General features: G+C 34.7%; 1 protein-coding gene across 2 annotated transcripts in view; it reads right to left on the reverse strand.

Moving 5' to 3' along the window:
* Window positions 1–26,731, reverse strand: part of ZDHHC21 (zinc finger, DHHC-type containing 21) — a 67,361-nt gene that overhangs the window by 15,800 nt on the left and 24,830 nt on the right. For both annotated transcript variants that reach the window (XM_011990851.1, XM_011990852.1), the window contains one exon: window positions 8,577–8,693. In XM_011990851.1, coding sequence (XP_011846241.1) covers window positions 8,577–8,693 — 117 coding nt within the window. The remainder of the gene's footprint in view (window positions 1–8,576; window positions 8,694–26,731) is intronic.

A 26,731-nucleotide genomic window follows, 5' to 3' on the forward strand; every position in this document is an offset into this window, starting at 1 on the left:
TTCATAAAATTGAAGAGTGAGGGCCTTGCTCTGGATTAGGCTTGGTTTAATGGAATGTTGTGACTTGTGTGATATTCTACCCAAACCACCAAAACTTTCTCCACATCAACAATAAAGTTGCTTCAGTTTCTTATCATTTGTACGTTATCTGAAGTAGCATTTTAAATTTCCTTTGAAAACTTTTCCTTTGCATTCATAACTTGGCAATTTGGCACAAGGGGTCTAGTTTTTGGCCTATCTCAGCTTTTAACACATCTTTCTCATTAGTTTTAATCATTTGTAGCTTTTGATTTGAAGTGAGAGGCATGCAACTCTTCTTTTCACTTAAATACTTAGAGGCCACCATAGGGTTATTATTTGGCCTAATTTCAATATTATTGTATCTTAGGGAATAGCAAGGCCCAAAGAAAAGAGATAGAGGAATGGCCAGTGAATGCAGCAGTCAGAACACACACAGCATTTACCAATTAAGTTTGCCGTTTATATGGGCGCAGTTTGTGGTGCCCCAAAATAATTACAATAGTAACATCAACAATCGCCAATCACAGATCATCATAACAGATATAATAACCATGAACATGTTTGAAATATTATGAGAATTACCAAACTATGGCACAGAAACAACAGGTAAACACACACTGGTGGGAATATTGTACTGAAAGACACACTCAATGCACCGTTGCCGCAAACCCTCAACTAGTTTAAAAAAAAAAAAAACACAAAACACTATTTACAAAGCACAATACAACAAGTATGCCTGTATAGCATATATACTGTGGATAAGAAATTAAGTGTTTATCAGAATATATTCAGTAAAAACGTATGAAAAATGTATCAAAACTACTGTCAAACAACAGTAAGAAAGTGTGCTACTGGCATAAAGGTATCTCTATGTCATAAAGATAGACATATAAATAAAATAGAGTTAAGAGTCCAGAAAATATCCAATTAATTTTCAACAAAGGTGTCAAGACTATTCAATGGTGGAAAGAATCGTCTTTGCAAGAAATGGTGCTAGGACACCTAGGTATCTACATGTAAAAGAATGAAGATGGACCCCTACTTCACACGATCTACAAAAATTAACTTAGAATGAATCGTAGTACTAAATGTAAAAGCTAAAATAATAAAACCCTTAGAATAAAATACAGGAGGGAATTTTGTTGACCTTGGATTAGGCAATGGTATCTTAGATAAGACACAAAAAGCACATACTACCAAAGAAAAAAAATAGATAAATTGAAACAATAAAAAGTACAAACTTTTGTGCTTCAAGAGACACTGATAATAAAGTGAAAATGTAATTAAGAGAATGTGAGAATATTTGCAAATCACATATTTGTAAATAATATATCTGAAAAGGGACTTATATCTAGAACATATAAACAGCTTTTCTAACTCAACAGTAAAATGGCAACCCAATTAAAACATGATCAAAGGATTTCTCCAAAGATATATAAACGGACAATAAGCATGTGAAAAGGTACTCAATCTCATTAGTTAATCAGGGAAATGCAAGTTAAAACCATGATGAGGTACTACTTCAAAACCACTAGGATGGTAACCATTTTTTAAAAGACAGGTAATAACAATTGTCAGCAAGGCTGTAGAGGAATCAGAACCCTCAAATACTGCTAGTAGGAATGTAAAATCATGCAGCAACTTTAGAAAATAGTGGCAGTTCTTTAAAAATTAAATGTAGCTTCCATTAGACTCAGCAATTCCACTTCTATATACCCCAGAGGAATGAAAATGTATGTCCACACAAAAACCTGTAGGTGGGCTTCAAGATAGCTGACTAGAAACAACTGGTACTCACCTCCTCCACAAAGAAGAACCAAAATAGGGAGTAGATAATCACACATAAAATATATCATCTAAGAGAACACTGGAATTCAACAGAGAAGTGACTGGAAACACCATCCTAAAGCAAGGACTGAGAGGAAAGCAAGGCGGCCTGGTTAGCCAAAACTGGCTGGAGGCATGCAGAGGCTCCCCAGTGCAGGAAAAGGGTAAGTCAGTGACCCCCAATGGCCAACATTCCCACTGCAGACTCCTGCATCCTAGTGAGAGGAAAGCCCCTAGACCCTCTCAAGTCTCAAGACTAACGGGAGCTGCCTGGAGAATACATGAAGGCACCACCCCAGAGAGGAAGATCATGCTGGGTCCCACACAGCCTTTGAGCCCTAAGCAGTTCCAGGAAGGCACCATATGAAGAGTCCAGCCCCCACCAGACTGTATCCTGCCAGTGAGCCCAACAGCCCCTGCATCTCCACATTTCTGGAGCCCCACTGATATTCCCTGCCCACAGCCACTGCTGCCATTGGCTGCCACCACCAAGGTTGACGCACAAAACCATTGGCAAAGACCTTGCTGACTCCAGCAGCAAATCCAGCGTGCATTTTCACATGCCCCAAGGACAAACCCCCCACCCACAGCAGCTGTTGTGGGCTGGCACTGCCAAGCTGACGTGCAAGCAAAGTGGGCAATCCCCAGCCCACTGCATACAGCTGCAACCACTGAAAGCAACCCCGTCCTCCCCAGTAGCACGGCTGCAATGGATGCCACCCCCACCCAAACATTTTGCCTTGGGCCTGGAGATCACCCCACCAATGCCTACCATAGCCAGTGGGTGAATGTACCACCAGGGGACCTGAGGCTAGGTCTCCCCAACCCCAAACTCCAGTAGCTGAGGCTAGGTCTGCCCATATCCAAACTCCAGTACCTGAGCACACTGTCCAGGAGCCTGGGAACCATCTACAGCCCAGTCTACCATTGTCAGCACCTGAACACTTCTCTCTGGGGCCAGAGGTCAGGCTCACCCAGCTTGCTACTACCACCATAGCTGGCACCCACACATGCCACCTGTGGGTCTGAGAGCTGGCCCACCCAGCCCATCGCTGATACTGTCAACACCTATGCAAACCACTTGGGAGCCAGAGGTTTGTTCTGCCAATACTACTGCCATCACCCACGACATGCCCATTTACCAGGACCCAAGAACCTGTCCACCTGCCTGGCGCATTGCTGCCACTATCCGCACCTGAACAAGCCACCTGGAGGCCTACGAATTGGTCTGTGTGGACCTGCTAACAGCAGTGCCAAAGCCACCCTGGTGCCCATGGACAGGCCCACTTGCTGCTACCACCACTAAGGACCAAGGACAAGCCCACCTGACAACCCAGTCCCTAGCAAAATTTCACCACAACATCCACTAACAAACATACCCTAAGCCACTGAGGAAATCACAGATACCACTGATGCTGTTTACAGCCAAACAAATCATACAGCAACTATAATACTGCACATTCCCAGAATCAAAACCAAAGGGGCCCCAACCAACCAACACAACAGATACATCTCCAGGAAAAAGTCCTCTCCTACAAAAGCAAAAAAATTAGAACAAACATCTGTTGTTTCTTCTACATCACATATCGTAGATATCAACATAAGGACCCGAGAAACATAAAAAAGCAAGGAAATATGGCACTCCAAAGAAATACAATAATTCTCCAGTAAAACATTACAATCAAAAAGATATATGAAATCCCCCCAAAAAAATTCAAAATAATATTAAAGAAGCTAATTGAGATAAAGAGAATACAGCAAATATGAAGCAATTAGAAAAATAATTCCAGATCTGAATGAGGAATTTACTAAACAAATACAAATAAAAAAGAACCAAACAAACTGAAGAATTCACTAAATGAAATACAAAATGTATTTCAAAGTTTCAATAACAGACTAGATCAAGGACAAGGAAGAATTTCATTACTTGAAGACAGGTTATTTTCAAATAACCCAGTCTGACAAAAATAAAGAAAAAAGCATTTAAAAAATGAACAAAACCTATGTGACAGATTGAACACCATAAAGTGACCAAATACTTTAATGTGTAATCTCCCAGAAGACAAAGAGAAAACAAAATCCTAGAAAACCTACTTAAGGATATAACAGTTGAAAACTTCTCAAGTCTGGCAAGTGATCTAGACACCTAAGTACAGGAAGCTCAGGGATCCCCAAACAGATACAATGTAAAAAGATCTTCTCTGGCACACCATAATCAAACTATCAAAAGTCAAAGACAAAGAGAATTGTAAAAACAGCAAGAAAAAAGCATCAAGTCCCATACAAGGGAATCTCCATCAGACTAACAGTGGATTTCTCCACAGAAACTTTATAGGCCAGGAGAAAATGGGATAATACATTCAAAGTGCAGAAAGAAAAACACTTTCAGACAAAAATACTATTTCCAGCAAAATTATCCTTCATAAATAAAGGAAAAAGGCAGGAGATAACAAGCAAAAGCTGAGGGACTTTATCACCACTAGACTGGTCCTATAAGAAATGCTTAAGAGAGTCCTACACTTGGAAACAAAAGGATGACAGCTACCATCATAAAAACACATGAAAGTATAAAACTCACTCTTGGGAGGTTGAGGCACAAGAATTGCTTGAACCCGGGAGGTACAAGTTGCAGTGAGCCGAGATCACAACACTGCACTCTAGCCTAGGCAACAGAGCAAGACTCTGTCTCAATTTTTTTTAATAAAAAATTAATTTAAAACCCACTGGTAGAGCAAACACACAAATAAGGAAGAGGAAGAACTCTAATGTTACCATTACAGAAAACCACCAAACCACAATGATAAACAATAAAAGAGAAAGAAAGGTACAAAGAATATACGAAACATCAGAAATCAATTAATAAAATGACAGGAGTAAGCCCTCACATATCAATAATAGTCTTTAACGTAAATGGATTAAACTCCACATTTAAGACATATAGACTTTCTGAATGGACTAAACAAACAAACATGACACAATGATATGCTGCCTACAGCACACTCATCTCACCTATAAAGACACATATAGACTGAAAGTAAAAAGACAGAAAAAGATATTTCAAGCACACGGAAACCAAAAGTAAGCTGGAATAGCTAGCTATACTTATATCAGATATACAGACTTTAAGTTAAAAATAGTAAAAAGTTACAAAGCAGGCCATTATATGATAGTGAGATCAATTCAGCAAGAAGATATAACAACTCTAAATACATATGCACCCAACACCAGAGCACCCAGATATATAAACCAAGTATTAGATTTAGAGGGAAAGATAAGACTCTAATACAATAATAGTTGAGGACTTGGACACAGGATTCTCAGCATGAGACAGATCTAGTAAAATCGTTAACAAAGAAACATCGGATTTAAACTGCTCTCTAGACCAACTGGACCTAACAGATATTTACAAAACATTTCATCCAACAGCTACAGAATACACATTGTTTTCATCAGCAAATGGAACATTTCCAAGATAGACCATAGGTTAGGACACAAAACAAGTCTCAAGAAACATGAAAAAAATCTAAATTGTATCAAGTATCTTCTCAGACCACAGTGGAATAAAACTAAAAATCAATAACTAGAGGAACTTCGGAAACTATACAAATGCATGGAATTTAAGCAACAACCACTGGGCCAAGAAAGAAACTAAGTAGGAAATCACTTTCTTGAAACAAATAAAAATGAAAATGAAACATATCAAAACCTATGGACTAAAACAAAAGCAGTACTAGGAGGGAAGTTTACAGTAATAAATGCCTATATCAAAACAGTAGAAAGATTTCAAGTAAACACAGTCTAATGATGCACCTCAAGGAACCAGAAAAGCAAGAACGAACGAAACCCAAAATTAGTAGAAGGAAAGAAATAATGAAGACCAGATCAGATGTAAAAGAAAGAGACTAAAAAAATAAGCAAAGAGGCAACAAGACAAAAAGTTGGTATTTTGAAAAGATAAACAAGTGAATAAATCACTTTCAAGACTAACTAAGAAGAGAGAAGATCCAAGTAAATAAAATCAGAAATGAAAAAGGAGACATTACAGCTGATACCACTGAAATACAAAGATTATCAAAGATTATTAAGAACAAATATATACCAACAAACTGAAAAACCTAGAGTAAATGATAAATTCCTAGACACATAAAACCTACCGAGATTGAATTGGGTAGAAATAGAAAATTTGAACAAACCAATAAAAAGTAATAATATCAAAGTAGTAATAAAGTCTCCCAACAAAGAAAAGTCCAGGACCCAGACAACTTCACAAATTCTACCAAATGTTAAATTAAGTAGAACTAACACCAATTCTCCTCAAACTATTTCAAAGAATTGAAGAGGAAGGAACTGGAACTCTCAACAAACTAAGCACAGAAGAAACATACTACAACATAATAAAGGCCATCTATGGCCTTTTGTGTTGATGATATTATCTTATATCAAGAAAAACCTAAAGGCTCTACCAAAAAACTCTTCAATCTGATAAATAAATTCAGTAAAGTCACAGGATACAAAATCAGCATACAAGAATCAGTAAATCAGTAGTGTTTCTATACACCAATAATGAACTAGCTGAGAAAGAAATAAAAAACAATCTCATTTACAATAGCTCCAACAACAACGCTGTAAGAAATTTAACCAAGGAGGTGAAAGAGCTCTATAAGGAAAACTGCAAAGAACTAAAGAAAGAAATCAAAGGAGGAGGCAAAGGAAAGCTATCCCATGATGATGGATCAGAAGAATTATTACTGTTAAATGTCCATACTGCCCAAAGCAATCTACAGATTTGATGTAATCACTATCAAAATACCAACATCATTTTGCACATAATTAGAGAAATAATCCTAAACTTTGTATGAAGTCAAAAAAGGGCCCGAATAGTCAAAGTAACCCTAAGCAAAAAGGACAGTGCTGGAGGCATCACATTACCTGACTTCAAAATATATTATCAGGCTATAGTAACCAAAACAGCATAGTATTGGTGTAAAAGCAGATACATAGACACATAGACCAAGGGAACAGAATAGAGAATCCAGAAATAAATTCACATATTTACAGTCAGCTGATTTTTGACAAAGGCATCAAGAATATACATTGAGAAAAGAACAATCTTTTGAATAAATGGGAAGTGCTGGGAAAATTGGATCTCCATATGCCTAAGAATGAAGAATGAAACTGGACCCCACCTCTCACCATATACAGAAACCAACTCAAGATGTATTAAAGACTTAAACATCAAACCTACAACTGTGAAACTACCAGAATAAAACCTAGGAAAAATATTTCGGGACATTGGTCTAGATGAAAATTTTATGGCTAAGATCTCAAAAAGTGCAGACAACAAATACAGACAAATGGGACTCTATTAAATTAAAAAGCTGTAGAGTAAACAATCAACAGAGTGAAGAAACAACCTGTAGAATGACAGAAAACACTTGAACTATCTGCTTGACAAGGGACAGTATCCAGAATATACCAGGAACTCAACTCAACAATAAAAAACGGTACCGTTAAAAAGTGGGGAAAGGACACGAAGACACGTATCTCAAAAGAAGATATACAAATAGCCAACAGGCATATGAAAAGTACTCACTATCATTAATCAACAGGGAAATGCAAGTCAAAACCACAATAAGGTATCATCTTACCTAAGTTAGAATGGCCTTTATTGAAAGGACAAAAAGTAACAGATGCTGGCAAACATGCAGAGAAAAGGGAACTCTTGTACACTGTTGGTGGGAGTGTAAATTAGTATAATCACTAAGGAAAATAATACTGAGAATTCTCAAAAAAAACTAAAAATAGAACTACCATAAGATCCAGCAATCCATTATTGGGTATTCAGCCAAAGGAAAAAACATCAGTATATCAAAGGGATACCTGCACTTGCATGTTTATCACAGCACTATTCACGAGAGCAAGGATACGAAATCAACTTATGTGTCTATCAACAGATGACTGAATTTTAAAAATTTGGTATATATACACAGTGGAATAATACTAATCAGCCATAAAAAGAATGAAATTCTGTTGCAGCAACCTGGATGGAACTGGAGGTCATTGTGTTAAGTGAAACAAACCAGGCACAGAAAGACAAACACCATATTTTCTCACTCATATGTGGTAGCCAAAGGATTTGATCTCATGGAGGTCAAGAATTGAATGAGAGATTCAACAGGCTGGAAAGGGTGCGTGGGTGGAGCAGGGAATGAAGAGAGTGTGGTTAATGGTTATAAACATACGGTTAGAAGAAATAAGTTATAATGCTCAGTAGCACAGGAGGGTGACTACAGTCAGCAACAATGTATATTTTAAAGTAACTAGCAGAGAGGACTTGAAATGTTCCTAACATATAGAAATGATAAATACTCAAGTTGATGGAGACCCCAATTACTCTGATTTGATCATTATACATTACATGCATGTAACAAATACTCATATGTACCCCATAAATATGTAAGATACTGTGTATCAATAAAAAACTACAAACATGATGTCTATGCTCACATAAAAACACTATATTTGTTAGCTTTCAAAAACAGGATACAGAATTGTATGTACTTTGTACTTGATTATAACTACTTTAAAATTACATAGGCATATGAAAGTACTAAAAAGCATTGTTAATTTTCTCCTTTAATTTCTAAACTTTCTATAACTTTTTAGAATTACATTCATAATTAGGTAATATATTCATAAATGTTACTTTACATTAAAAATATACTTACTGTGATGATGCCAATTAGTTGAGTGTAAAAGAGTCCAGTTATTCCGACTAACATAGTAATGCCCATAAAGGCAGCTAGTCTCATTATGGCCAATTCGTGTCTAACAACAAAGAGGTCCTATAAAGAAAAAGAAAGTCTTAAAAACAATTCAGAGTTGCTTATATTGCTTACAGTTGCAATAATAATCAAGAATTGAGCCATAACACATCTTCCTTATTATCTTAATAGAACTCCTCTCCCTCTTTTACACTTGTTCTATTTAAATCAATGTATAAATATTTAAAAATTTCAAAAATAGGTATTTTAATTTACAATAATAGCAAGCTGGAAAATATAGGAGTTTACTACTCTACTGCATCAAAACTCCTCAATCTTAGGTGCCAGTTAGCCTTGTTTTTTGAATCTATTTTGGGCAAAAAACAAAAAAGAAAGAAAAGAAAAAGAAACCCAAAACAAAACAAAACAAAACACAGATGGTTATACAATCTTTGGTTTACAAAAGGAATTTTATTATTTTTCTGCTAAAAAGTTTGAATACACAGCATAATTCATATTAAAGTTCAAGTGACCAAGATATCTAGAAATCATTAACACGGTCAAAATGAAGGGAAATCATATATAATAGGATCATTTAAGAACAGCTCTCTTCAAGCCTACTTCATTCACTCTTCCATCCAGTCACCCAACCACCATTGCCAAGCACTGTGTTATGTAATAGAAATGTATAAATGATAAAAATATGGTCCATGCCCTCAAGAAGTACAGTTTATTTAGAAACAGAGCCCAACTTTGGAAAATTCCAAAACAATGTGATATATTCTATAACAGGGATGCATGCAGAGTACGGCAGAAACACAAAGGAATGCCTAGATAGGAGGGAGGAATTGAAATGCTGCGATTTAAAGGCAGGCCTTCTGGCTCAGAGATTGAAAATGAGTGTTCTAAAAGTAAACCAAAGATACTGTGGTAGGAAGACAGAAAAACAAGAAGCCTTTCATTTAGCCTCACTGTTACCAACCAACCAGACCAGAGGAAGGAGAGAGAGTTAAAGACTTCTCCTGGAAATCTGCTGTTGCTAAGCTGTGGAATAAAACAACCACAGAAAATAAAAGCACCAAGTGGATGGGAAGGACACCCAAACACAACCACCCACATGCTTTCTTTTATACTGATTCATGTTAGGGATTAAGGTATCCTAATAGCAACTTCAAAAATAGGAAGGCCACCAGAGATAGTATGCTTGCTTGAAACAAAAGAACTGATACTTTTCTGTGTGTATTATATTGAGTCACCACCAGACTTAGGCAAAAATCAGGTTCCACATCCACATTACTTATTCATTAGCCTGGAAAAACTCAGAATTCAGTAAGACACTTAAAACATTATGTAGCAGGTAAATATTAGGCAATCATTTTAAAACTTCAGTAAAAAGAACCCAATATAGAATCCCTATGAAACATATAAAACCAGAATGATGGGCCTGTGGATGATATAAAAAATTAAATTCTGCATTAATGCTATTTAAAAACACAAATTTGTTCTAACATAATTGATACATTAAACAAGTTTGACCACAGCAATCATTCTTATGCATAATTTTATCTGTGAAAAAATCCTAGATGAACACAAAAAATTGTACCAAGATGAACTAAAATATGTAGGAATACACAAAACACACTCACCCATCAAACATCTACCAGTCACCTCAGTTTATCTTCCATGCTATGAGCCACACCCACCTGCATCTAGTATTACAACTTTCCCTCCAATTTCACAGACCCTCCTTTCATCACTTCACAATAATTCACATTCTGCAACCCTCCTGATGCTCACTTCCATAAGAAAACTTCAGGTCTTCTTCAAGGTAAAGTGCCATGTTTATCATAGTATTTATGTATTTCTGAATCATTTAACGTTTATAAAAGAGTGCTGTTGTTTTTATTAGGTTCCCATCCTTTTAAGTGTCACAGACAAAGTTTTGGAGTGGTAAGCCCTGTGGTTTTAATGCATGGCTTTACACAGTGAAGTGATTTTTAGGAACGCACATATTGCATTATAGCAGAGCTTACTGTACTAAAATTATCATCTATGACCAAATAAAATCCATCCACTCTTCTCCCAGTGAAAAGATTTTAAAATAATTTTTGGCCAACTACAATTTATAAATGTCAAGGATGGAGATGAGACTAAAAGATCCACTTATAATATTACATTTATTCATTTGGTTATACATTTATATTTAAAGTATTTATGTAAAATACAGTAGTAAAAAAACTTTAATCTAGAAATTGCTTTTTATCACTTTTACATTTTCAAAAAAACAACTGTATTCCAAGTTCACACATGCATAATTAACATCATCAGCACTAAATCCATATTTTGAGTCACTTAACACTGTTCTCTAGAGTACATCTTTACTTCTGTCTTAGATTTTTTTAGATGTAACACTTTTTCAATCCAAAAATTGGCTTAAAAATTTTTATCCAAATCACAGGAACCCATTTGCTATCCCAGATCTTTACTACATAATCAGTGTTATGGACTCAATTGTGTGCCCCAAAATTCATATGTTGAAGCCCTAACCCCTGTACCTTAGAATGTGACTGTAGTTGGAGACAAGGCCTTTAAAGCAGTGACTAATATAAAATGAGGCCCTTAGGGTGGGCACTAATCTAATCCGACTGGTGTCCTTATAAGAGGAGGAAATTTGGACACACTGAGAGACACCATAGATGTTCCCAGAGGAAAGACCATGTGAGGACAGAGAGAAGGTGGTTATCTGCAAACCAAAGACAGAGGCGCCAGGAGAAAACAAACCTGCTGACATCCTGATCTTGGAGTCGTAGCTTCCAGAATGTGAGAAAATGAATTACTGTTGTGTAAGCCACCCAGTTTGTTTTATTTTCTTAAGGCAGGCCTAGCAAACTAATATAATCAACAAATGTATTTCTTTATTGTTTACATTTCTTCCATTTTGTTAAGAAATGTGCTCATATACAGACAAATTCAAAAAACATGTGTCCAGTTTAAAGAACAGTAACACTGGGCCAGGCACGGTGGCTCATACCTGTAATCCCAGCACTTTGGGAGGCCAAGGCAGGTGCATCACCTGAGGTCAGGAGTTCAAGACTAGCCTGGCCAACATGGCAAAACCCCATCTCTACTAAAAAAAAAAAAAAAATACAAAAATTAGCAGGGCATGGTGGTGCATGCCTGTAAGTCCAGCTACTAGAGGGGCTGAGGCAGGAGGATCACGTGAACCTGGGAAGTGGAGGTTGCAGTAAGCCGAGATCCTGCCACTGCACTCCAGCCTAGGCAGCAAGAGTGAGACTCTGTCTCAAAAAGAAGAAGAAGAGTAACAGTATCCTCTCAAGAATTAGAACATCTGAAACCAAGTAGAGCCTCCTGTGTATTCCTTCCCCATTGCTGGCTCTCCCTCTCCCCTACCCTACCCTACCCTAAAGGTAGAGGTTACTAACTCCTTCTTCATACATTTTGGATATTGCTGTGTTTCAGTTGCATATTGCAAATATCTTCTGCTCTGAAACTATCCTATTCACCCTCTTGATGGCATCTTTTCATAAACTCAAGTCTTCATTTTAAGTAGTCCAATGTATCAATCTTTTCCTTTAGTAATTTTTATATCCTATTTAATAAATCTTTCCTGATGCTAAAATAAAAATGGCATTCTCCATTATCTTGTAAAGCCTTTTAAAAGCTTTGTAAGTTTTGCCTTTCACATTAGGTCACTAATTCACACAGCATTATTAATTAATTTTTTTGTGCACAATGAAAGATAAGAATCTGAATTTACTTTTCGAATATGAATATTCAACTGTTCCAGAATGACTAAAAAGCTATCATTTCTTCAGTGACCTGAGATGAAGTATCCATACATACACGGGCTCTCTACTCTGTTCCCTTGGTTTGTTTATCCCTGTAACAGTGACAAATGTCTTAGTTATTACGGCTTTGTAATAAGTCTCAATATCTGGTAGGCCATGTCATCCCATCTTATTCTTTTGCAAGAATGTCTTGATTATTCCAGATGATTTGTATTTGCATAAAAATTTTAAAGTTAGATTTTCAAGTTACAACACATACTCAGGCATATATTCACATATGATATATTCTCTCCATTATCTTTCGCCAAGTTTCTCCTAAAGACCTTGCACTTTGTCAGATTTAATTCAGTAATTTCCCAGTTTTTGATCTTATTATAAATGGCATTTGCTATTAATTTCATTGTCTAAAGGTTTGTTTGTGAGCATATAAAAATAGATTTTTTAAAATATTGTTTCATAGTCACATTTTTTATACTTTCTTAAAAACCCCAAAAAACTATAGATAAATCATTTACACAATTACATCATCTATGCGTAATGACAGTTATATTTCATTTAGCAGTTGTACCTTTTCTTTCTTTCTCTTATCTTACTGCATTGACTAAATTTCTAGTACTATGTTTAATAATAATAATGGTGATAGTGGGCATCAATGCCTTGTCCCCAACCTGGAGGGAAGAAGTTAACATCTCATCTTAGCATGCTATAGTTGGTTGATTTTGTGGGGTTTTTTAAGGGGTTGGGGGAGAAAGACCATTTATCCAATCACAAAACTTCTCCTAGTTCTAGTTTACTAAGAGTGTGTAACCTGAATGAATCCTGAATTTTATCTTTGTCTTCATACACTGAGATGCTCATTTGAATTTTTTTTCCTAATCTGTTAATGTGATAAAATATACTGACTGATTTTCTAGTGCAAAAAACAATCTTTCATTCCTAGGATAAGCTCAACTTGCCCAGGTTATATATAACCACATTACATACTATATACATAGTATGTACATACATACTATGTACTCTACTGGTGGGATTTTTTATATATACTTTTTTACTTTGCTTTAGTCTGTAGAAATTGCTAAGCTGTTTCTTTATTTCATAGGAAAAAACAAACACAAAGAATACCATGACACTCATATAAACAGAGAAAGGTAGGAAAGTCAGTTCTACTGCATGTATTCGTGACAGGGTAAGTTTTGCTCCCAAGTGGGAGAAAACTGGTTCTTAGAGGGAGAAAAACAGTCTTAGCTATCACTATGGTTTGTGGCCCTACACAAGTCAATCTCATCTGACAAAATCTTGTTTCTTAGTATTTAACTTCACGGGGGTGGTAAGAAGAGAAAATTTCCGCAGGAGGAAAATGGGAATGAAAAAAAAAAAAGGTTAAAAACGACTGTTCTGCTAGATAATAACATTTCTTATAAAACTATAGTTATAATGACAGTGTGGTATTGTCTCTCCAGACTAGAAACAGAAACACAAACACACACACACACAAAAAAATCATGATTATGAGGAAGATGGCACTACAGAGTGGAGGGGAAAGAATTATCTTTTCAATAAATGGTGATAAATCAACTGACTATTCATCTGTGAAAAAACTGAAACCCTGACTTCCATCTCATGAGAATCACAAAATTCAATTCTAGGTGGAAATATGAAAGACAGAAAAATATAGTACCTAGATGATAATAAGGGAGAATTACATTGGTTTTAGAAAGGATAGAAAAATATTTTATAAATTGAACCCAAAAAACACTACTCAAAAATGAAACGGTTGATAAGGTGGAGTACCTTAAAATTTAAAACCTCCGTTTACCAAAAAACACCATTAAGAGAGTGAAAAGATAAACCAAAGAGTGGAAGATGCTTACAACACATACCAAAAAAGGACTGAACACCCTACAATTACCAACAGAAAGTCAAATGGGAGAAATACTTAAATAGGCACACTTTGCCAAATAGGTCAGTCATATCATCAGTAAATATATGAAAAGAGGTTGAGTATCATTAGTCATCAGAGAAGTGTAAATTAAAACAATGAAGTACTGTTCATACATACCAAATGGCTAACATTAAGAAGACTTAAATGAGTATTAGTAAGGATATGAGGCAATCAGAATTTATATACTCTACTGGTAGGAGTTTAAATCGGTACAACTATTTTGGAAAACTGTTTAACACTATCTAAAAGAACATACCACTTAACCTTTGAACACCAGCACTTCTAGCTCTACATCCAAGTGAAACACATGCACATGTACAACGGGAGGAATAAACAAGGCTGCTTACAATAGCATTATTTATAATCTCCCAAAACTAGAAACAAAGTAAATATCCACCAACAGAACGAATAAATGGCTTTATATTAAAAATGAAATATTATGAGGATTCACAACAATGAAAATAAACTGTATCTAAAGTAACAAAAAGGATAAATCTTCCAAATGTTGCCCAAAAGAAACATCCGGATGATTCACTTCACTGTTTTTATTTTTATGCACTCCTTCATATGTGTATCACATTTTACAATATAAAAGGTACAAAAAGTTGTGACAGTGAAATATAGAATATAAAAATACTTTTAATTTTAGAAAACCAAACTCTTAAAATACATATAAAACATAAAAGTTAGTTATAAATGGCCTATAAAAAGAGAGACCAAAATTTGTGAAATAAGACACAGAAAAGGATGTGAGAGACAGGAAAAAAGGAGAGGAAGAGTCAGACCAGCTCTCTGATCTCATCTACTACTTTCTTCCTGGCTCACCTTCAACTACACTGACCTCCTTGCTATTTCTCAGACATAGCTAGCCAACTTCCAAATCAGGACTGCTGCATTTGTTCTTCCCAGAAAACTCCCCAGACAACCACATGCATACTCCCCTCACTTTCTTCAGGTTTCTACTTAAATATTGCCTTACCAGAGACCTTCTCCTTGACCAAATTACAGAAAATCCCACTATTCCCTATTTCCTTGCTGTATTTTTTTCATAGTATTTATCTCCATTTGACATATATGTATTTCTTTATTGTTTTGTCTCTCTTAGCAGTACGCAAATTTCTCGAAGATGGGGACTTTTGCCTGTCTTGTTCAATGATGAGTTTCTGGAACGTAGAATCAGCTCCAACTCAACAAATATTTATTAAATGAATGAATGAAAACAAAGAAAGTTGGACAAAGAACTGTCTCTTCCCTCAACATGTGAAGAGACAAAGAACAGTATCTACAAGGATTGTTTCACATGTATAATAGCAGCGATAAACACAGAAAAAGAAACACACAGGCAACATGTACATAAACATAGTTATGTTTATGTTTACACATAAACCAGCAAAGGAGAAGAGGGTCACTCCCATGAAATATTAACAATATTCCTATACTCCTATCTGGTAATCTTTTAGAACTGTATCATTAAAAAATTTTTAAATGTTACAAAACTAGCAGTAGGGGGGCACCACCTCTTAATGCAAGCTAAATGAAAAGAAGAGTCAGATTTGGCTATTTATGATCTAGCAAACAATTAAATACTTGATCTGTGAATTCCTTCAGCTCATTTCTTCCTATAATCTTATCTTCTATTCTAATCTCAATTCTAATTCTAAGACTATATACTGTATCTTATCATTTCTAAGAACTGCAACTCATAACATAATTATAATTTCAAGTATGTCACCTTATGAATACCACATGCTTTCTTTTGAGCTAATTCCCTGTAGACTATCAGTGCTAACAAACTCTTAACCCCAATGGAAGCTCCAATTCTTTGGCCCAACCACCGTATCATTGACTTTCCCCAACACATCCAACTCCCTACTTGTTTATATTCCACAGTCCATCAAGATAAATTCTCCTTTAATTTACCACCAACTTTCTTGACCCTCTCTCACCACCATTCTACTCCTGTTTCACTGGCTGCAGTCTTAGTCACCTTTCTTGTACCTTTGATCTTTCTAACTTCAAAAACTGAAGAGTGCCTAGAGTTTGGTCTTCAGAACTCTTTTCTTTTCTATTTGTAATAACTGCTAGGAAATCTCCAGTCAGTTTCCATGTCTTTAAATACCATCTTTATGCTGAAAGCTCCCAAATTTATTTATCTAGCTCAGACCACCCCATTGAAATCCAGATTTTTGTATCTAGCTGCTTAATTAACATCTGTCCTTGGAAGTCAAATAGGCAGAGTAAACATGTGTAAAACCAAACTCTTTAACTTCTCCCCAAAACCTATTCTTCCTTCAGGCTCCCTCTCTCAGTAATCGGTATCTCCATTCTTCCAGTTGTTTGGGCTGTGAAGTCTTGGAAATATCCTTGACGTTTCACATTCTATCTCATAGCCCACATTCAAACTATCACCAAATTCTGTTAGCCCTTCAATCTATAATAGACCACTTGTAAGCGCTTCTACCAATACCATAATCATTTCGTGTTTGGACTGTATTTTAGCAGCCTGGTAGCTGGTCTTCTTGCTATTATCCTTGTCCCTCAGTTTATTTTTCATAGCAATCAGGTTTTTTTTTTTTCTAAAATGTAAATGAGATTCTGTAGTGGCTCAAAACCCTCCAACAGCTTACAAAGTCCCAACCACTATCTTAATAAAGCATCCAGTCCAATCACAGCCCTTACTACTCTCAACTCATCATCTCCTATTGCTCTGTCCCTAACTCACTCCACTCAAGATACGCTGGTCTCCTTACTGCTCCTTGAGAATGTCAACAGGGACTTGCTTGAGTTCCAGGTCTCTGCTCAAGTGTCCCTATGAGAAAGGTCTTCCTTGACTATATCCACCCCTGTACCCTGCTTTATTATACTTCATAATACTTACATTGTTTACCATACATTTGTTTATTGACTGTCTTCTCTAATTGGAACGTAAGCTCCTTAAACATAGTAACTTTGTTTCAGAGCTTAGACGAGGGGGAATAATATGTACATTCAATAATATGTACTGAATGACTGAATAAACGTTCCTCATAATTTTTTAAAATTAAAAACTGTTTTACAAATAAAATTTTATATATAAAATGACAATTTTCCTATGAGTCTGAAGCAATTTTTATTTATAAACCACAGCTTATACTTACTTTTCTGTGTTTTTATGAGACTACTCTGAAAAGTAAAAATATGTGTTTTCTTTGTGATCTTCCTCCTACCGAAGAGTTTCTCAACCTCAGCACTACTGGCACTAGGCTGGATAATACTTTGTTGCAGGGGACTCTCCTGTGCATTGCAGGACATTTAGCAGAATCCCTGGCCTTCGCCCACTAGATGCCAGTAGCACTCCCCTAGTTGTGACAACCAAAAACGTCTCCAGACATTACCAAATGTTTTATGTGGGAGAAAGTCAACCTCCTCCCCACTAAGAACCACTGTACCCACTGGTAAAGGATTTTGTTTTTCTCTGTTATCAAGAATAGAAACACCTAGAGACAATATAGATCATAAAATTAAAAAATAAAAATAACAGAAACAGCTTAGATCACATCTGAGATATTTAAAGCATACAGATTTGAATTTTCAAAATACCAAAATAACCAACTTCACATGCTGAGGGTAGGTTCATAAGGCTAATACTCTGACATTAAAATAAGTAATCTTAATTTAATCCTAAAATAAAATCCTATGATATCTGTATGGTTATGAGCACTTTTTGGAATGAGCCTTAGCTTAAGTTTTTATATTCCAAAACATAGGAAAAGAAGTTTCACACTTATTCTACATAAAACCCCTCTACTCCCCAACTCAGTGCTCAGGTAAAATGTACTTTTTTCAGTCTTATTACATCCTAATGGCAATTAATATCTAAAGTGAAACAAATAATTATTTATACCTCCCTAATGGCTATCACTGAGTGTTCAGAATTATCCACTAAATTTTGGTAGTCATATGTATGCAACTACCTTACAGAGCATATTTCACTAGCATCTGACTGTCAGGTTCATAGCTGAGGGTGAAATATTCCAGAATAATTATTTTGTCTGCCTGACCATATTTTAGCAGTAAAAATTCTAGAAAAGTTTGGGCAATCCAATAAGAGAACAGAGTAACATAATCCTTACTGCATTCACCAATTAATGCAGTGCTACAGTGTTTGGTAAAAGTAAAAGTAAGACAATAAAATTGCTGCCAGGTTTTAACCATTTAAATTCACAGTAACTGTAACAGTCTTACAGAGAAAAAAAAAATGATAAATTTTCTATGTTAAATGCTATTAATATTTATAGCTTACTATAGAAACATGTTTAACAAGGACATACACTCAGTCAATCTGGTATTGTAGGACAGGATTAAGATTTATTATAAAGTTTCTGTGTTCCATCTCTCACTAAAAGCATAGAGATATACTGACAAACAGAATTGGCAATTGTTAGAATAATAAATAGATTATTCTTATTTCTTTAGAAATATAAACTGTATATCTGACATTATTCTTTTCAAGCAAAAAACATAAAAAATGTTACTGAGGAATAATATCTCTACTAGCAGCTCAGGAAACAAGAACAAAAAAGCCAAATTACTTTTATATTAGCATTAAAAATAATTTTCGTCTCATATCAATTTTAATTCCACAATATTCTTGGCTATTCTTGACTCTTGGCTATTCTTTCCAAAAATCTAAAAAGCTAAATGTGTATTTCAGCAATTTTTTTCCATCTTTCAGTGAACAAAATAAATGACCTCCTAGATATTAAGAAAACAAAAGTTATTATTAAGCCTATAATATTTTTTCAAATAGCAGAAGTACTCAGACTACTTTAAAACTGATTATAGGAAAAGATTAAAATAAATTATGAAAAGATTTACCAATATTCAAAGCTACCTGCAGCCAAGTCTTCTGACTATTTCTATTTTTTGTTAGCCAAAAGGCTAGGCAAATAATTCTGTGGCACAGTTCTGACATCAAATCCCTAGCAACGCTATTAGATATCAGCCAATTGGAATAATAATAATGTATCTTCCTAGCAGAAGAGTTGGCTAGGCTGCTAAACATTATTTATTTTCCTCTTCTGAATTTTGGCAGCATTTCCTTTATTGAAATTCTCTCTCCTCTCTTCCCCTTCTGTCACCCACTGCTCTCATAGCCTTAAATGCAGTTAGTATGCTTTTCCCCTTCAAATAAAAATAAGTATACAATAATTAGAAATTATCAGAACCACTTCATTTAAAAAGAAGCTAAAAGACATAATTTTAGAATTAAAGTGGTATGCCATCAAAGATTAGCTGTATAAACTCTGATACTAATAGCCACAAATTATTTTTTTTAAGCTTATACTATTTCTCATGTAGAGAAATAGTAAACATTGCCCGCATCTGATTTCCAGCAGGTACACATTTAAAAACTAGTCTTAACCCACTATGATGCCTTTATAAGATATAACAGACTGCCTCAATGAAAAATGAAAACAGCAAAATATTAATCTACCAATCAGGAGGTTCATTGAGCTTTCTCTGAAGAGCACATATTATGATGTTTAGTATTTTTAAATAGATTTGATATTTTTAATCCTACAATAATATTGCTAAAAAATTTCTTGAGGGAAAAATGCAAAAAGCAGTATTGAATGGGAGCTTGAATAAGATATAGTAATAGCAAGAACATGACTTAGGGACATGGGCCCAAATCACACCTCTGCCAAGTGGCGATTTTGTGACTGGACAAGGTATTGAATTTCTCTGAATTTCAGTTACCGTACCTGTAAGATGATAACCATACTATTTATCCCTTCAGAAATATTTCAAATGAGTAGACATTTTCCGCTAATCCAAGTAATATACAAATCCAGAATAATATAAAAAAGAAAACACGTTACCAATAAAATATTCATGGATAAATATACAATAAATTTAAGGTATACTCTTTAAATACAGTGGTACTTTCCTTCATATTTAATTTAAAACCATAAATTTCTAGTATTGGTTTTGGTAAATAACCAGTATTCAATAAAATGAAATACATTATTAGAATTTGACCCAATACACCAAATGACTAGGCATCTGTTTATAAGCATTTAAAGTAACTATGTGAAATAGTCAAATATGGACCTTGGTAAAAAATGAAAGTTCATTTTCTTCAATATCCATCTATTTTATTCACTTAAATGCCAAATCATTACCCAATCTACAGGTTTTAGAACCTAGACAATGATTTTCATGCCAATAAATATTTAAAGTGAAACATTACTTTCGAGAGGGGTTTTAAGTAAAATTCAATGTTATTCTGGAATGATAAATGCAAATGATGCAAACTAATTTAATGTCTAACACTTGAAAAACTTCTCCAAACATCTCAAAGTTTATAATCTTTATTGATTTTGTGATTCTAACAAAAAAAAAGTTTAATTTATCTCCATTCATTTAGAAAACAAAATTATTACTCAAGTTTCTGCAATTTTTCTAGATATACATTTTTTAAACTATTTGAGAATTTCGGGATTTTTTTAGTTACTATTTCTGAGGAAGACAGTAAATACTAATTCTTTTTAGGTTCATAGGTCTTTTTTTAGTGTAAGACTCAGAATATAAATCAGTATCTATAGCTTAAAAAATAAATCCTAAATTTGGGCATTGATTCATGATAAACTATAAATTCCTTATCTCCTGCACATCTTAGTCCTTACTTCCCTCAACAAAGGATAAATTCAAGTATTTCCTCAAAACTTCACATGGTAAAAACATATAAATCTTTGAATGTCCATAATAAAAGAATATTTTAAAAGATTAAGAAGAAATCTAAAAAGCATTAAGTTACTATAAAAAACAATGGGGCACTTGCAAGGAAATTAAAATAATCCAGCTCAGAAAGAGCTCTCCTGAAAACAGAAGGCGAAGAGAAGAGAGAAATGGAAGAAAATTAGGCTCCCAATCTGTTCATTTCCCAGAATTTGTGAACAACCTGCTTTCTCTCAACTGTCTTTACCATGAGCATGAGCATAACCCACAACGTACCAGTTTTCTACTGAATACAGGTTAAGTGCTATTACAGCAATGGTCAAAGTGCAACTCATTTTTTGTCGTTGTTGCTGTTAAATGAATAAACATTTTCGCCTTAAAAAAACAAGAAAAGAAAAACAAGAAAGTTAACACTTTCTTTTCCAACCCAGGCAATTCCATTCAGCTTTGGAATTTAAAGATGGGCTAGAAAAGATACTATGCTGCCACCTATCTACCTAAAATGGTAGAAAGAAAATGCAGACTACAGCTTTCGCTTCAGTCTGGATGACAGAAGAACACAGGGTCAAGGTCCATGGCATGCTTTAACTGCATCATTACTCCCACAAAAAATATGTATAATAATCATTAACGTAATATCCAAAGATAGGTAGGGACTTTGGAGGATCTTATTCCATATCCTGAATAATAGAAAGAGTAATAAGATGAATGAATGAAATTCCTGATACTATCTTTATTCACACATAATTTTATACACATACACATAATCAAGAGCTTGATACAGATTTTTGTTTTAGAGAAAAATGAAAGAAACCCAGGAAAGGGCTTGCAGAAACACTGATGGGACAGTATTTTTTGAAGAATATTCCACCATAAAACATTATTTTTTTCAATGTCAGTAATAATGGTAATAATGGTGACTTTTGTTCTGAAATTATTGGTAAATTTTTTCTACCTTTATGAAAAACACAGTAAAGATAATTTACAAAAGAACTGCTGAAGTAAGAACATTATTTTATTATTTAGCTTTAAATAAGTTTGTTATACAGCTGGAATTTTACAATGGATTTGCCCTTAAAACCAATTATTCCAGTTAAACTCTCAAGGCTTTTGTTGTTTTTTTGGCCCAGCAATGACTTCCTTCATCTCCCCATTTGGTTAATCTCTACCTCACCTATAAAGTCCACTATGAGTCTCATTCCCTACACTACAGCAGTTCTCAAACCTTATAGCCACAGAAGTTTTGCGCTGCACAACTCTACAGGATACTATTTACATAGACTATGATGTGAGTGTTACCTCCTGGAGTTATGCAATTAGGCAGCAATGATTAAAATCACCTGGGAAGAAATTTTTTTAAACAAAATGTTATTGCCATTGACACCTATGAGGAAATAGTTTGTATGGGACCAACCCTCACACCAAAAATACTATTAAAAACCAGATAAAATCCAATTAATTAATAAATACACAGCTGTGTGAAGACATTGGCAAGTAGCCAAAGTCTCCAGAACTTATAGGGCCAAAATCTCAGAGAACGTAGACAGGCATTAAGGTGATCCATATATTCTGCACTGTTTTTTTGTTTTTGTTTTTTTTTTGAGATGGAGTCTCACTCTGTCACCCAGGCTGGAGTGCAGTGGCCAGATCTCAGCTCACTGCAAGCTCCGCCTCCCGGGTTTACGACATTCTCCTGCCTCAGCCTCCCGAGTGGCTGGGACTACAGGTGCCCGCCACCACGCCTGGCTAGTTTTTTGTAGTTTTTTAGTAGAGACTGGGTTTCACCGTGTTAGCCAGGATGGTCTCGATCTCCTGACCTCATGATCTGCCCATCTCGGCCTCCCAAAGTGCTGGGATTACAGGCTTGAGCCACCGCGTCCAGCCTCTGCACTGCTTTTTATCTGAAAGTACTTGTCAATTCACACTCAGTACTGAATGAAAAGCCAAGTAGAACTGGAGACTCAGAACATCCTGCAAAATCTCCAAGGCCAGGAAAACAGTAACTGTAGGGCACAATCCACAATAAACACCTCAGTTTTTCAGCTGAGACCCCGAAGGACTATACTATTGGAATAAAGGCAAATTGAAACTAGTCTTTCACAAAGACAAATCCAGCAATCAAGATTCCTTACAAAGTACCAATAAACACAATAACCAGCATCTTCCCAAGAACTGCCATGTTGAGACCAATGTTCTGTTATTTAGCATTAGAAATTCTTGTTATACAAACCTGATTGGATAAAAATGAGCCTTCTCTTATATCCTATCAAAAAAAAAAAAAAAAAAAAGAGTAAAGCAAATCTGAGGAAGGAACACATCAACCACATTTTCTACAATTTGTCATGCAAAATGCTCAGTATTCTGACTTCGGCATGTCAGAGGGCAGGACCAAATATCTGGAAATTGAGAGGAAAAAAGAGTCAACAGAAACGAACCCACAGGGGGATCTCAAAATTAAAGTAATCAAACACAGACATTAAAATAACTGTGATTAACATGTTCAAAAAAAATACATGACAAAATAGGTGATTTCACCACAGAAATTATCAATGAAACAAAGTATCAAATGGAAATTCTAAAAGTGAAAAATAACTGAATTAAGACTCTTTAGAAGGATTTAAGGGTAGATTAGACACGGCACAAGAGCTGATTAGTAAACCAGAGGATAAATTAATAAGAAATATCCAGAATGAAGCACAGAGAGGGGAATAAAAAAGGAAAGTGAAGAAATAAATTTAGAACATATGCAGCACAATGAGACCTCATGTACATGTAAGTAGAATCCCAGAACTGCAGGAGAAAAAATTGAGCAGAAGTACTATTTGAAGTGATAAAGGCCAAGAAATTTCCAAAACTTAAGAATGACATCAGGCCACAGATTCAAAGTTACATAAACTCTCCAACAGAAAAAAATGCAAAGAAAACAATACCAAAGCACATCACAGAATCACAGAATAACTGCTAAAATACAAAGACCAAAAGAAATCATAAAAGCAGCCAAAGAAAAACACATTTCATTGGAGTAACAGTAAGACCAACAACTGACTTTACAACAGAAATGATGGAAACCATAAGACAATGGAATAACATCTTTCAAAACCTAAACAAAAGTAACCACCAACCTGCAATTCTGTGCCAAACAATAAATCCTTCAAAAATGAAGGAGAAATAAAAACATCTTCAGGGAACCAACACTGAGAGAATTTGTTCCAACAGACTTGCAATAAAAGCAGAAAAAATAAGCCTAGAGGAGGCTCAGACATAAGGAGTACTAGAAAAAGCACCAATACGTAGATAACTCAAAACAAATACTGACTACAGGTAACATATAACTTATATAAGAATATAACACATAATGTATATGTAATAATGATAAAGTCCTGTTACCATGTGATTTTTTTCTGTATCTACTTTCCACCCCAAAATACGAAAAATGATGATGACAGAGGGTGTTCCAAGGCCACTGCTTTCATTAGGTGCACAATGGTAAAGTACTAACTTATATTATACTTCAAAAAAATCAGAATAATGTTTTCATTTTTGGGAAAACTATAAAAAGAGTAAAAGAGAAAGCCACTAGAAATAGAAAACTGGAATTTTTTTTAATTAGAAATTCCAAAACAGGCAAGAAAAGGAGAAAATGGGAACATAGAAGAGATAAAGTCAAATAGTAAATAAATAGGAAGATGACAAAATACCACTTATACTAAGTAAAAATTTACTAAATATTTCATATTAAAAGACAATTTTTTAATGATGAAATATCAGCTGTCTATAAGACATATGAGACATAGTAACCAAGAAAGGTTGAAAGTATTAAAGACAGAAAAAGATATACCATGAAAACACTAACTAAAAGACAACTGATATAGTTAAACTAGTAACAGAAAAAAAATTTGAAGGTAAGAATCATTATTAATAAAGAAGCATGTTTTATAATGATACAAGAGTCAATCCACCAAAAAGATGTAATGAAGTTTGTATGTATCTGTAATATAGCTTCAAATTCTCAACTTCTAAATCAATGAAATGACTCGAAGTCATTTCAATGTATATTGAGTAACTACTGAACATTCATTTGCTTCAGATCATTGGAATATTTAGAGCTACATAGATTATAAAATACTTTCTTCAAGTTTAGTTATAATTCTGGTCCTAGAATTTAGCTTTACTCTATTAAACTTAAGTAGGTTAGAACAGTGCTAATAAACATTCAATTTTATGTATTTAAATTCATCTGTCTTTTCTTACAATGGGAAATATTGTGGTAAAGCTCTTCTCTCCATATACCTAACTTGATAATATATATGAATTACTTCGTTCATTGAGATAATATATCATAAACAAAACTAAAAATTACTTGATTCCTCAAAAAGAAGCAAAATGATCCTGGAAATTTCATAAAATAATCTCTGAGTTTTCATTTCATTACTGCTAATATGGTGGTAATTATACAAGTACCCCACTTGATACAACAAGGGAACTGTAAGACTTAGGCTAAGAGAACGATTTCTGCTCAGCACTACTAGACATAAATAACTCTGTCAGATCCCTAGAATTATTTATAATGTAGTGCTTCATTCCTAAAGTAGCTTTCTAACAACCAACATAATGATTTGATTTTCATTTGGTAAAATGCTAACATATTATGATTTTTATTTAAAAAAACACCTGCTTGAATCTACAATTGATTGCTCTAAGGAAAATCTGGTTTGACTTTTCAAAACCCACTTTTCAAAACCCACTTTTCACACTCATTTTTTATATACTTTCTTCTTCCTGATATATTTAATCTTTTAACAAACATTTGCTATGCTGCTGACCTTTTTCCAACATTATGCATGTAAACATATACATATATGTAGCATATTCATATATAACCTATAATCCATTTCTCCATTTTAAAAAAAGGTGACTGCCTAATTGCCATTAATTTCTCCAGTTTCTACCTTTCATTCAGAGAAGAAAATTAGTTTGTAATTTCAAACACCTTACTCCTTCATTTGATTACTGGAATTTCCTTAGTTGGTCATCAATCTTCCAGTAATAAATGCTTACTGTAAAACAGTCTCTAAAATTTTCACGAAAATTAATAGACCAAGAAAACTGCTTCCTCCCTCTGAGAGTTTTCACTAAAATCAAATGTAACATAAATTGAATGTCTATCACATACCAGCTAAGTTTACATATATTATTTCATTTAATCTCATTATTATTCACATTACAATGAGTGTAGAAGAAAATCACCACTCTGGAAAGGTTAAACAATGCGTCAAAACTCACTCATGTAATAAGAAAACACAGGCTTTAACCCTAGGTATGTCTGTTTATAAAGACAAGATCTTTCCACTACCAGAGGCTGGCCAAGTTACTGTAAAGAGCCAGACAGTTAATATTTTAGGCTTTACAGACCATACAGTTTCTGCCACAACTATTCAATTCTGCTGTTACAAAACAAAAGCAGCCATAGACAATATATAAACAAAAGAAAGTAGTTGTTTTCCAGTAAAACTTTTTAACAAAAACAGGCAGAGGGCTGAACTTAAACAAGGCCCAGAGATTGCCAATACTGCACTATACTACAATGCATTCATTACCTCTTAGCCGCTCTTTGTTTTTCATTAACACCACTAAATTCTACTTCT

The sequence above is a fragment of the Mandrillus leucophaeus genome, unplaced genomic scaffold (assembly GCF_000951045.1).
Source record: "Mandrillus leucophaeus isolate KB7577 unplaced genomic scaffold, Mleu.le_1.0 Scaffold384, whole genome shotgun sequence".
NCBI lineage: Eukaryota > Metazoa > Chordata > Mammalia > Primates > Cercopithecidae > Mandrillus > Mandrillus leucophaeus.